This window comes from Chenopodium album, chromosome 22 (genome assembly GCF_948465745.1).
Source record: "Chenopodium album chromosome 22, dcCheAlbu1.1, whole genome shotgun sequence".
Lineage (NCBI taxonomy): Eukaryota > Viridiplantae > Streptophyta > Magnoliopsida > Caryophyllales > Amaranthaceae > Chenopodium > Chenopodium album.
In genome coordinates, this window is record NC_137855.1 from 1,110,963 (window position 1) to 1,125,071 (window position 14,109).

Genomic DNA, 14,109 nt, shown 5'->3' on the forward strand with positions numbered 1-14,109 from the left:
GCAGCCTTATACATGGTTCGGACTGATGTCAGTGTATCAGTGCATCAGGTACATATCCATTTAGAATTTCAAAACACTTATGAACTTTTGACAATTTGTTTGATTTCTTATTTTTATAGGCTACTTTGCATGTATGGAAGACCATAGTAGCAAATACCCCTAAGACGCTCAAGTAAATTATGCCTTTATTGATGGATACCTTGATATCTTCACTTGCATCACCGTCTAATGAAAGGCAACAGGTTTGTTAATGTTTAGTGCTATTCTCAGTTAAATAATTCAATTTGAGAGCTATGTACATTACTTATCTTGTGTATGTCTACTAGAATGCAGGAAGGGCATTGGTTGAGCTTGTTAGGATGCTTAATGAAAGAGTGCTTCCTTTGATTATACCTATTCTAGCTAGAGGACTAAAAGATCCTGGTTCTGGTAGAAGACAAGTATGAAAAATCCCCGACTTTTGTGTCTACCTTCAACCAACTTTGTTACTTGTTGAGATGTGCTTTTGTGTAATATATGTCAATATACTATTAATGGGTACACAACTACACCCTTAATTTGCGCCAAAATCAAGTTTATCTTCATGATTTTTTTTACTCGTACATCTAAGCCTAGTATCGTCATTTCATGTACTTTAATGAGGGACTAAGTTGTCATTTACTCGTCCCTCGATGCATAGCTGTACCTCGTGACGTGTATGGATATCCACATCATGCGTACAGGTCATGAACTCCGTTCCGTATCACCGTTGTCCACCCCCAACTACCGTATACATTATGTCCCCAGTCCCCACCAAACTATGTTGGGTTAGGGTTACAAACTTCATCTTCCTCAAGAAGTCTAGTCTTCACATTGGAGATTCCAAGGTAAAAACGAAATATACGCTTCTTTCATCCCTGGGAGCTCATACTCGGGTTTCACCTCCAGGTAAATCATGGCATCTAAAGTATGATATTCACTTCTTAGATGTATCAAGCAAACATCCTGTTCATTACACCTTCGCGTGTCTGTAGGTACTCATGGTCAATATCGAATTGGGTAAGCGCTGCCGATCTATAACCAACTGTATGGGGTATGACCTCCTCCCGCAGGGTACGAGTCATATTATAGATTCGGATGAAGTAAAGGTTAGCTTAATTACATTTTTCTTTCAGGACATTTTGTAAATTATTACATCGTATATTAGGAAATTACAATTGCTATGATTGATGCTAAACTTCTGGGGGGATTCAATCCCAGTTAGATGAGGTCAATGATACTTGAATTCTAATTTTTTTCATTCCGTCTGTTAATTTTTAAAATCGCTTATGGGGAATTTTTTTTACATGACCTGTGTTAATTTCTAAAATTGCTTATTAGGGAAATGTAATTGATAAGGTTAGATGATGAGAAACTGGGAATTATTCAATGTTGATAGGACATTATGTTAACTTTCATATACAAATTAGAAGCTGAATTTGTATGACATATGGACAGCTGAACTTAGTATAGATATTTAATTGTATTGATTGATCGGCTTTTATATCACTAGATAGGTATGAAGCTGAATGCCTGTGCACAATTTACATATATCCTTTAGGCACTTATGTATCTAATTTGCTATTGCAGCAAGCAGCCCTTGGTATGGCGCAGAAAACAGTAGACATATACCCTGCTCTGTTTAAGGTATTGAACTAATTAGAGCGTGTGGTTTGGTATTTTTGGCGCTGAAGTGCTTTTTATACAATAAAACTAACGAGGTGTACTATTTGAATAGGATAACTCTTTAAGCGTTGGTGGGTTTGTGAAAGAGAGAGGGCTTGTGATACATCAATATTCCAGTTCTATTCGGAGGGTAAGCTCCTACTTAAGATAGAGTTGATATACCATCATGCCAAAGTACTAAGTTTATTTTCTCGTTTTAAATATAATTAAAACATAAGCTACAATTGTGGCAGCCTCCCAACATGAACTGTCGGGTTGAGTCGTTCGGCAGAATATGCCAAAAATTTGATGAAAGGAGGACAAGATGGGTATGTGAGATGGGTTTTGGTGGACTACTACATTTTGCTTCCCATCATATGCACTTGCCACGACAATTAGCATATTGGTGTATGACCAGAATTGATCCCATGAGTAAGTTGTTTATCGGTCCAGATGGCCATGTGTTCCCCTTTTCAAAGAATCAAGTTCGTTGGATATTGGGAATCCCATGTGGAACAAAGCAAGTACCATCAACAAAAGATATGTCAGACAACGTACGTGCAAAGGTTCAAAGCATAATATTAAAGTACGGTAGAGCATGGGAGACGAAACCAGCAACACTTTTTGGCAGGACATACACTTCAGTTGGCATTCCTGTAACGGTGGAGATGATGGATAAGCTAGAATGTTACTTTGAAGAGGATCAAGAAGAAGAGTTCAAGACATTATTCTTGATTATTGCACTACAAATGGTTTTATGTCCAACTCAATCGCCGAGACTTGCTCATGACCTGCTACCTGCCGCAAGCTGCGCACTAGATTGTAGCCAGTATGATTGGTGTGATCTGGTTCTTACAAAATTGATGGACAATGTGTCAAGCTTTGCGCGAAGGTTTTATGCAAACGGTTTTGCTGGGGGATGTGGAGGATGTGCTATTTTTGTAGTTGTAAGTTCACAACCTATTATTAGCTGGTAATTGGTAAACAATACTGTCTAATTGATAAATATGATGAATTCTGTTGTATTTTTCTTGGTTTTTGATCAGATCTTTTACCTTGACCGATTGAATGTGGAACCTGTCAACTGGGAAACTTTTCCAAGACTGAAAGCATGGGACATGAAGCGGATTGGCATTGCGGGGAAGCGTGATCGTTGTAATTCTGGGGACTATGGGAAATTAGGGGTATGTGTCGTCGCTTATACTTTGCAAGTGTACGTTATATTTCTACATTTGTGTGAAAGTTGTAAAACAACATAACAACCGTGTGTGATAGTTGATAGATGTTGCTTACGGTGAGAGACACCCAAAACAAGCACGGGACAGTTTTGGACCTCCGGGCTGTCCAATGGTGAACGTAAGTTGTTTTGAACTTCTTCATCACGAATGAATATGAGTTGTTTTGAACTTCTTACCACGACTTATATCATGCACGACCATACTGTGTAGTTTTGTAACAGTTTTTGGGGTGGTCATATCCACTTTTGCATGTTGCCAGGATGTTTCAAAACTTGTTGGCTTTGCTAGGGACAGAAGAAGGCGTGATGATTTGCGTTGTTATCGGGGAATTGCACATCATGTACCTCCTCAGATACAATCCCCATCTACAGAGGAGGATTGTGTAGATTCCACAAATTCGGATGAGTCTTAATGAGGTTACGTTAAGTTTAATCAAACATCTTGTTCAAAAACTTAATTGTTGGTAGGTGTGTGTCAAATTTTGTATTTTTAGTAGAGGCAAGAACTTGTTCAGTTTGTACTTGTAAGATGTAACCGTCCATAACCATACACTCATAAGGTGTGAAAGTTTCATTACATTTACAAACCCGAAATGAGGATGCTTTAAAAAAATACACAAGTGGCCACTTGAATGGGCTCCAGCCCATATAGATGTGTAAAGAGTAAAATACAATAAATTGGCCCAAATAACCAGATACATAAGTATTGGCTAGCAACTAGCAATAACACTTGGTTCCTATAACTACAATTCAGGCCCGTAAAAGTTCTTTACAATTATTACCTTAATTTCCATTATTTAATCATCTACGTGCACGTATACAAAAGAATATGCGCTTATTTTTTCAGACAAAAAAATCAAGTCTCAATGTCTCAATCTGGTAAACATTATACACATGTACTAAGATAGTATCATATACGATTTCCGCATTTAATTACTTTTCTGAACTTATTTGTTCATATTTTATCAGATGTCTCTGAAGAGACATCAACATATTTGTTGGAAAACAAAGCAAAGGATTAAATATAAGAACCCTAATAAGATTTTACTTGGCAGTTGCAAAGTTTTATTTGAAAAAAAAAAATATTAGGAAGTCAAGGGATAGCTCATATATAATTGTTTAGGAAATATTGGCAAAGACAACTAGTTTGAAGTGTAACCTAATATAAAACAACCTCTTCAATTAATTTTGCATACTTACTTCCACATTTTTACCCAGTATATGGCAAATTATCGACATTGGTTAAAAAAAAAATAATAATTAAAAAAAAGACATGGCGCGAAAATTTGGTAACTACACCTAAATAAAAGGTCCGGCAACATTTAGAACATATCGTACTAACAAATCTGAAAAGAGACAATTGAACTTGAGAGAGGATGGGTGTAGGACCCTTGATTTGGAGGGGAAGGGGGTGTAAATAGCAACATGCTTTGCACACTCGTTGTCAACATTGGAAAAAAAAAAGTCAACGTTGAAAATTTTAATTAGGTGTTGTTGTCTTTTTCTAAACTTGTATTTTGTGGTTGTAAAATTGAAAATAAGGGTATAAAATTTTTAGGGGAAAAATATAACGTAGTGATATATGGTGTATTAGTATATTAGCTTAAGGATTTATAGATAAAGAAATAGGTATTGGATGGGTCATTGACTCATATTACATTTGTTGATTTATTAAGGAACTCTATATTTGTAGTTAGGAATTAAACAAAACAAAATCAAAGGCATTCATATACAATAATCGAAGGTCGAAGAGGCTTAACTAGAACGATGCGACACAGGTAAAAAGTTATCAAGTGAGTTGAAAAACAAATAATCAATTTATCCTTATTAAGTTGTCATAAAATGATAACCATGACAATTAAAACGAAACATAATACAAATGTACTCCCTCCGTCCCAAATTACTTGCAGCGATTTGACTTTTTGGACTATTCACACATATCCTTTTGACCATCTTTTTTAACTATTATATGAAAGTCAATGTAATCATGTAAGATGTTGTTGGGTCTATTTTAATGTATAGTTTCTTAATTTAAACTTTTTATAACTTATATAAATATATAATAAAAGATACGAACGGTCAAACATGTGCATCGGCAAGCGTGTCCAGTCAAAATGTTGCAAGTAAACTGGGACAGAGGGAGTAGTCAACTATATCCAACCATTGAACTGGATTAGAAATGCACACCAAATCTAAAATGGACGACAATTATGTAATTAAACGTGAACTAAACCTTACTTTCTATCTGAAAAATAATGTGGAATCTCAAAGAATTGAGATTCATATAAGCAACTTGGTATACTGTGTATTATGGTAAATGATCATTAACTCGAACAATTACATAAAAGTATCCGTTGACAGTTCAATGCTCATCATGTAACATTAAAACTTTATAGTTTTCGGTGCAAGGGCATGTTCTCAGTGACTGAACCGAATTGAACTGCACTTAACTAAATGCAAATAAAACAAATAAAGGTGAACTGAAATGAGAGGAAATAAACTGAGGTGAGCTGAAATGAACTTTAATGAATATTTTACAAGATGAGGAAATTAGGATGAGAACTGAATTCAACTGAACTGAATTGATAAAAGATGAAATGAATTGGACTAAAATGACCTGAAATTAGCTGAGGTGAACGGAACTGAACTGAACTTGAACGAACATCATGTGAACGTTCAAGTGGACGTAACTTAACTGAACTGAACGGAAATCAGCTGAACTGAACTCAACTAAACTGAAAACGGAAATCAGACGAATTGCACTGACATGATATCCGCTGAACTGAACTGAAACTGATTGGAGACATTAGAGAACAAGCCTAATTTGATTTACCTTAACAGCCCCACATTCCAAAATACGTTTTTTTTTTCTTTTATTTATGTTATTTTTAATTATTTAATTCGGATACTGATATTTTGTTATTTTATTATCTATGTGATATACGTGGATAGTTATTTAGGATGAAACTTGCTATGCAAGTAATGTATGTGAGGATCCATGCATTTTGGTTGAGGCATGCAATTTCTATATATAGGCCTCCGCCCTTGCCTTTAAACCTTACCATACCACACCAAATCCTTCCACTTTTCTTCAATCTGTCCTAGAAAACTTCAATTCAATTTTCCTTTGTCACCCCAAAATGGCACGTCGTGCACGAACCAAGGCTGGTACTGTAGCCATGTTGTACTTCACACCACCTACCGGCCTTGTGTCGGAGATGGACTTTAGGTCATTTGAGTATCTACTCAGAGACACATCCAATCCGAACACTTACACTGTAATAACTACCGATACTATTGCTGCCTTAATACTAAATCCATCTAGTCCAAACCACTATCAGCTTAACGAATTGTTAATGCGTAAGGGTTCCGGAGATGGGGTGATCCGCCCCGCTCATCTCCCTAATTACTATGATATTTACCCCATTAGGCCTGAATATCATCTTTTCCTTAGATGGTGTCTAGGAGAGTCGTTCAAAACAGAACATGTTACCCCAACTCTGCACGTGCTTGACCCAAAGCCAATAATCAACTTCAACCAGCCTGTTGTGGAACTTGATAACTTTGGAATGCGTTTGTGTATGGGCACGTACACCGATGGATTCCAAGTAATCAAACTCCCAGCTGTACCACACATCCTGCATGTTTGGGTTGGATATGATATGAACACCGACCTCATTCCCGGTTACCATCATGTTGATTTTACCCCTTTCCAAGGAGCTAGAGCTGGTTCCCTTGTTAATAGCGCATGTATCCCCATGCCAAAAGACACCACTGTTTGCTGCTGGAATGTAAGGGGTCTCGCAAGACCATCTCTTATTGAGCATTTCCAACAACTCTTTGATCTCCACAAGCCAGGTATAGTTGTTATGCTGGAGACACGACAGAGCGTGTTGAATGTGCAGCTAATTGTTGGTTCTCTACCGGGTAAATACAGCTGTGTATACTCGGCTCCTACTGGCCTATCTGGTGGCCTGGCAATCCTGTGGAGGAATGACATAATTGCCGTTGAGCAGAGGCGTATTCACTCCGACCATGTCAAGGCAGACTTGTACTTCAAGGTTTTATCATTTCACATACCTACGCAACTTATATTATATATGTTTGTAAAGTAAATTTTTTTATAATCTTTTATCCCTTTCGATTAATGCAGGGCCACCCGGAACCTAGGAAGCCGATGTCCTAAATTGCTGTAGCCGTATGGGAGATGGTAGTCGGAGTTTAAGCTGGGATTGTGCTTCAGCCCTATCACGTGCATCACTTTATATTTCATGTTATCCTTGTTTTTTATTAAATAATTGCATTAGGCAACGTTGTGTTTTTAGTAATTTACATGGACTCCTTTATCTAGTCTTCAATGTATGGTTTTCTATTACTAGTCGGCTGCAAAGTATCTGGAGTATGTTATTGTAACTTGAATGCTTCACATGAATATTAGTACTTTCATTTTGTTTGTTAATTAAGGTTTTTATCACCACAGTATGAGACTTGACATAAGTTAACAAACACATCAATACTATTGATGCCAAATCTGATTACATAGAAAAAGATTGAAACTTGACAATTCTAGAAAGATTTAGCAAAAGCACTTTTTAATTGATAACTTAACTAGTTCAAGTAGCCATACAAATTTCGTATACAAGTACACGCGATGAACACAGGGGATTACTTACTACATTATTTTTGGTACATACTAGTTATTACACCATGATATGATAAGTAGATTGCTAAGCACATTATTACAACAACTGAAATCAAGTTGTTCCTTGAAGAAAGTGTCATGTTATGAGTGCACAATGACTCGTTCAATTTCATGACAGATTGCAACTCCAACCTTAGCTCAGAATTTTCCTTCGTCAGGGATTCATTGATCTTTGTTAATTGATCGATTTTGTCTTCCAACTCCATTTGGTTTACATTTTGTACATTACTTATAGCATCCTCCGCCCACACAAAGAATCCACAGTCTCTAGTTTGCTCCTGTCACAAATAATTAAAATGTTAAATCTTAATAATTCGGTTTGGTTACTAGTTTATGGTTAGTTACCTTCCAGTACGGACACCCAAAAAACCTCTTGCCGATGTTTACACCTCTTCGAACAGTAGATAACCTCGCTAAAACACCGTGGTTACAGGTTAATTGAGTTGGAAACTGCGGCGTTGCGCTACCTTGAGAAGCCATTATATTAGATATAAAGTTATAAACATATAATTATAAGATCTGGATGCTATGATGAAATGGCCTAGAGCCTAATTTATAATTTGAGGTGTATGTGTACTATACTTGTATGTTGTACATATTTGCATGTCGTGGACAACTCAATGGCCATTAATTTATGCACGTATACAAGAAGGTTACTTGAACAGAAAGTTTTAAAATGATAACTTCTTTCATACGCTAATTTGAATTCTAGTCAGTTGACCAACTCCTAATCTGTAATCTACTAATCTGTATGCTATGTAACTCTTGTGTATGCTACTACGGCAGCACGGGATATGTGCAAAGACTGCCAAGTATGGTTTATTGTTTTTGTACTGTTTGTTGACCATGGTGTTTATAATGTCAAGTTAGCTATTGATAAGGCTCTCTATTAAATTAACTAGACGATGAGGTAGACAGGTAGTTATCTAATCAAAAGCAATACTACCTTTTATTTGAGCTTTACATTGATAATTAAAATAAGACATAATAAAATAAATCTTTTATATGAGCTTTACATTGACAATTAAAATAAGAATTAATAAAATAAATACTTAAGTTCATACAGGATGCGGCTATGTGCTGTATTTCTTATAATCCACTGCATCGGGTTGGTTATACTTTATTGGTTTTGTGATTTATTTATTTTTTGGTAATTTGTAATAGGGTCATCTGGGTCATTAATGAGTTAATTTATTGTGTTAATATTAAGACGTTAAACTACATAATGTGATGGTACACTAGAGAATAAATTGACAAAATTTCGTATGTCCATGAATTCTTTAATGGGCAAGGCAATATTCGTACAAGTAAAACCTATACTGCGGACGTTGAAAGTCAACTAATTGCAATGGAGACTGTCACCCTGGCCTCTGTATTATATAAATACATATGATTTAAATGACACGTGGCTGGTAAAAGGTCAATATTTCAGCGACAAAGCCCCAAATTCGCTTGACACTGTTGCAACCACCCACTAGATAAATGCCACGTAATTGTTTGTAATTAAACTTGGATAGAAAGTTATCCTACGTAAAAGATTTAGTCAAAACTTGGATAGGAAGTTTCCCAATTGTCAAAGTTTTTGTATAGATTTAGTCAAAACTTGGGAAGGAAGTTAACCCCTTTGACAAGCCTTTTTTACTGTCAACATCTGAGGATTGTTTAGAACAAAGCTGGCTTATGTGAAATGCAGTGAGGCTAAGAGTCTAAGAGACAAATAAATCTATACTCCCTAAATAATGCCTAGCTAGCTTGATGGACTTGTTGACTAATTGGTTTTTCTAATTAATTGTGTTCATCTTCTGAAACTAAGTTCAGCTTCATCGAAGCAAACCATAGTCTACACAATGGAATTGCAATCAATGTCACAAAAGTAGATAGTTCTAAACAAATTTATTTCAATACATATGTTATTGGATTGCTCCTTAAATTTTCTAGTGTAGGTGATTAAGCTGTAGTAGTAATATAATTTATCCAAAAATACACATTCGACGCAAGTTATATCGTATGATATGGTTTTAAAATCATTCAACATATAACTTATTATTTGATTTTATGGTCATTACAGCGGATATATGTGTTTTGAGTGAGCATATGATTATATGATGTTTACAGATTACCTTTTACCTTAAATCTTTAATCTCTAATTCCCAAGAACATATACATATTTTCATGCACTATTGAACTTCATTCATGAAATGTACTCAACACCCATGCTTTATTTTGTAACAAAAAAAAGTTCATAATTTAACACTTAATTGCGAACTGGAATCGGCAGTTGGGAAAAATTAAAAAAAACTTGAATAAAATGTAGTATGTTTGCGGCGACAAATAAGGGAAAGAAACAATGCTAGTTTATATTTCATACATAACAAGTCAACGACTGACCAATGAATTATCTAAATAATCTACGTATTATACTTCCAAATAATGATTATATTTCACACACGGAGTAGAAAACACTACAATTAAAGTTCATACTTAATAACAACAGGGTCGTCCCCTTTAAAAAAAAAAACAATTTAAAAAAAGAAAAATCAAAATAGTGTAATAAACAGTGAGTTGGTTATTTCCACACTAATAGGCCCAACATACTTATGCGGCCCAGTCCTTTATGATAAATAAAGTGAATATCTATAGTAACATCTGTGGCCATACAAAGACTATTGTGGCCCAGTCCAGATTGTATTTTTTTCAAAGGCCCATGTCTATACCCATCCTTGTATACATACATTTTTTAATAAACACTTTTTGGAAATCATAGTCTATCTTTCAATAGCATTTTGCATAGCTCTTCTTTCATTCCTTTATATATTTGTTAATAAAGAAATTTTGTCAATAGCTTCTTAAAAGTTACTTTATACTAAGTATCTTACCACATTGCAAATATTTTGACCATCGACACAATCACTATAAATGTAACTAACAACAACGCTAGAATTAATAAAGCAATTACTAATAACTAAAACACGAAAGACAAGTTCTAAAAGACATCAATAACATAATACATATTAGTATAACATAGAAGATGAAGGGCAGAGCCGAAGTCTTGTCCCTGCGAGTTGTGACATTACGAAGAACCACTCACACATGCCTTCGAACATACAACAGAGGGGGTGTCACGTCTCCATAAAATTCAATCTGGACCTGATCCCCCGGCCTAATATTCTCACAGTAAATCATTCCCTTAAGGCCACGCCTGATTAAGCATAGCTTTACTTCATGGTTTGAGTCGTACTTTAGTGTCATTGTTGCATCCCAAGTGTGTCTTCCCATCACCAGTTGGACCATCGTGGACTCCGGATATCCAGTGACATTCTCTCTTGCAAATGACACTGGAACATAGTGCATAATAACAAATTTGTGAGACGAGTAAAGTCATTGAGGTGTTACTAACAAGCTTAGAATTGATGTAGGCAGTACGCAATAGGTGAAATGTTACAATACCAGTCTGCCTGCCCTTATATAATGCTTCGTAAACCTTGAAATGAACATCGGTGGGTCGACATCAAATTTGTCATCATCATTGTCATCCTCAACCTCACCCACCAATCTACCTCTCCTGTATATTCTGGGTCTCATGTAGCGACTACCCATGTAGAACAGCTCCACAACATCACCGTGGTTAATTCCATTTTGTACAAGATAATTAGCCCATCCATCTTCGATATAACACTTCCATATCAACCCAACCTCAACAAGCCTGAGAATGACTCGATGTGGGCCATTATTGTTACCCCTAATGAGGAAGTATTCCCCAGATGTCGATTGCAGCTCCTCTGCTATCCTATTTGGAACACACTAGTAGTTTAAACACAAACATTAGATACGTAATTTAATTGTAAGTAGTTGATTGGGACTTCCAAGTAAAATGAATGATCCAAACTACTAAAGAGAAAACTAACCACTCGCTGGCTAGTTGAAGCATCAATCATGAACTGAAACCATGGTACATCTGGTAAATCCATTGCCTAGCTGTTTGATATATGTACAAAAATACAAATTCAATATTAAAATTCAATGTAAATACACAAGATGTTTTTGACATGCTAGAATGATTGAAAAAGGACAGTTTAACAAACAGTTCAGCCTAACAGCTCATTTGCTTAGATTCCGTAGAAGGCTAAAACCTGCCTGAATGGGGTTTATTGTTATACATACAACTACATATCATACGTAACTTAATGAGCACTGTAAACAGCATATCTTAATTCGTGCGAAGTACATAAACACTCATACAAATTTGCAACTTAAGGAGCACTGTCAACAGGATATACTAGTTACATGTAAAATTAAAATCAATTCGCTTCATTAAATCTCAGGCGGAGGATTTAAAGAAAAATTACACAAACTAACAAACACACAATTTTTAATGTTCCCATATCCACCATATTTGCAATTGGTTAAGTGAGCTAGTCGAATTTTGATGATATGTGCGTCTAAAATTTTTTATGATAGAAAAAAGTAGTAAAGAAATTATAGATTTAACAAGACAAGGAGTACCTTCGCAGGAGGTGCTCAATCAGCGGTGGTTCCAAAGCTCAATAGTTGTTGATAGACTCAAGTGCAAGAACCTTCTGTAAAAAAATTTGACTGTTTCCTATTTATTGGTGTAATTAAAAAATTCATGTACCTTACTTACACCCACTTTCTTAACAAGCAAGCAATCTAAGTTTATGGCAATTTTGTCAATTGTGCCTTCGAGATACGTATGGTGATTATTGGTGTTATAAAGTAGGGGTTCCACAAATAAGTGATACGTATAGAGGATATTAGATGTGTTATTAGCAAACCCGACCCGTCCCGATATGAATACGTCTCAAAAATATGGTCGATTCAAAATTTAATTAGGGTGGTCATAATCAGTAATTGTGATTTTCTAAACTAAAACTCAAAGGTTAAAATATAACTATAGTAAAAATATAAAAGGTTTTCAGGGATACTAAATTAACGTTGTAAGTAGTTGATATTAAATTGAAGTGTAAACGTAAAGATATTATACAACAAAGCGCTTGGGATACGGTTAAAATACGTTAAAAAAAAATTATTACCTAGCTCACAAAAAAAAAAAAAAAAAAAAAAAAAAAAAAAAAACATGACTTCTGGACTCGAACCTTGATGGGCGCAACAAACATATGTTTCATACTGAACTTGTTGTACCAACGAAGCAAATGTTTTCATATACAATTAATGCACCTACAAAACTATATATACTAATTGTATCAACGCCACATGCCAGGTTAAGTAGTTTGGATACTCAAATATGGGTAAAAATGGTATTAGTAATGGTATAATCAATTATATCCTAACTGTTTTACCAAAAGAATGAAGATTGTATTAATACACATTACTTATAGGGAGAAGTATGAATATCTAATTCGGTATGAACTTATTTTATCCAAACATATTCGAATGGATAGTGTTTGCTTAGTCCAGATTACGTGGTGTGCTCCTAATCTAAATTATGGACACAGTCATATATTGATCCATTTTTCATTTTCTCCTCTTTGTGTTAGGCAGTCAGATCACCAACCGAGCGATTTTCGATAATTTGGAAATTGTATTTAACAAACAATATGGTGTTAATAAAATATAATGTACATAAAATTTGTGTTAATAAAATAAAACGAATGTTTTAAATAAAATTTTTCTCCCGGCCCCGAACATAGTGTACTATTGATCAAAATAAATTGTACCCACTAGGCCATTACATTTTCCTTCAATATTTTGTATTTTTAAATTTTTGTTTTTAAAGGTAGTGCAATTTTTTAATTTTGAAGTTGTGCAAATTTTTTATGTTGAAGTGGTTCTTACATGTTATTATAACCATACCTACTTAGAGGATGGAAATGAATAATAAAAGTAAAATTATACTTAGATTTCATTCATGGCTTCTTCTTCTAGGGGACTACAGTTTTGCATTTCCTTACACACTTCTCTTGTTAAAGTGAGGAGCTAAGCCACCAAATCATGTGCAAGTAAAACTAGTAGATGTCTATCCCAATCACTTTAATCTTATGACTATAGCAATTACAATATTACTTAATGTCAGGTAGAAATTACTTATTTACTAAGTAGTTATTAGTCCAATTGTCCTTCATTAAACAATCCACTTTATATTTTTAAAAAGAAATCATAAAAAATAAAATATAATAAACAACGGCGTTGAGCTTATATTGGTTTCTTAAAACTTAAAACGTACATAGTAAATGTTTACATGAAAAAAAAGAAAACAAATTACAACAAAGTGTTAATCGAATTCATATGGCCCTCTAATTGGTAATGGTAAGGATCACGATTTGAGCAAACTATACGTCCACACGGTACATACGAACTCGCAAAAAAAATTTGTAATACGTCCAAATTTAAGTCTGGACATCTACTTGACAGTTATCGAGTTATGCCTTCGTAATATAAGGTTTTGCATCTCCACATTTTTAATCTCTTTATTATAATTCCAGTTCACAAATAATAATCAGTTAATTAC

At 34.9% G+C, this 14,109-nt stretch overlaps 1 protein-coding gene across 2 annotated transcripts; it reads left to right on the plus strand.

The window, feature by feature from the left end:
- Positions 1-773: 773 nt before the first annotated feature.
- Positions 774-3,514, plus strand: LOC145605811 (uncharacterized). 2 transcript variants are annotated; one of them, XM_081661874.1, is made up of 8 exons: positions 774-927; positions 1,014-1,127; positions 1,609-1,665; positions 1,757-1,834; positions 1,938-2,630; positions 2,730-2,867; positions 2,959-3,039; positions 3,181-3,514. In XM_081661874.1, exons 2-8 carry the CDS (start codon positions 1,020-1,022, stop codon positions 3,331-3,333), a joined length of 1,308 nt encoding a protein of 435 aa, XP_081518000.1. In that variant the 5' UTR covers positions 774-927; positions 1,014-1,019; the 3' UTR covers positions 3,334-3,514. The 2 variants fall into 2 exon arrangements, with proteins under 2 accessions (XP_081518000.1, XP_081518001.1); XM_081661875.1 differs by having other exon boundaries at positions 2,966-3,039; positions 3,181-3,320.
- Positions 3,515-14,109: the final 10,595 nt, after the last annotated feature.

Excerpts from the sequence above, each read along its gene's own strand:
- LOC145605811 (XM_081661874.1), top strand. The coding sequence starts at position 1,020 with ATGGTCAATATCGAATTGGGTAAGCGCTGCCGATCTATAACCAACTGT. Across the intron at positions 1,128-1,608 it reads TAGATTCGGATGAAGTAAAG|CAAGCAGCCCTTGGTATGGC; the intron begins GTTAGCTTAATT and ends TTGCTATTGCAG. Across the intron at positions 2,631-2,729 it reads GATGTGCTATTTTTGTAGTT|ATCTTTTACCTTGACCGATT; the intron begins GTAAGTTCACAA and ends GTTTTTGATCAG.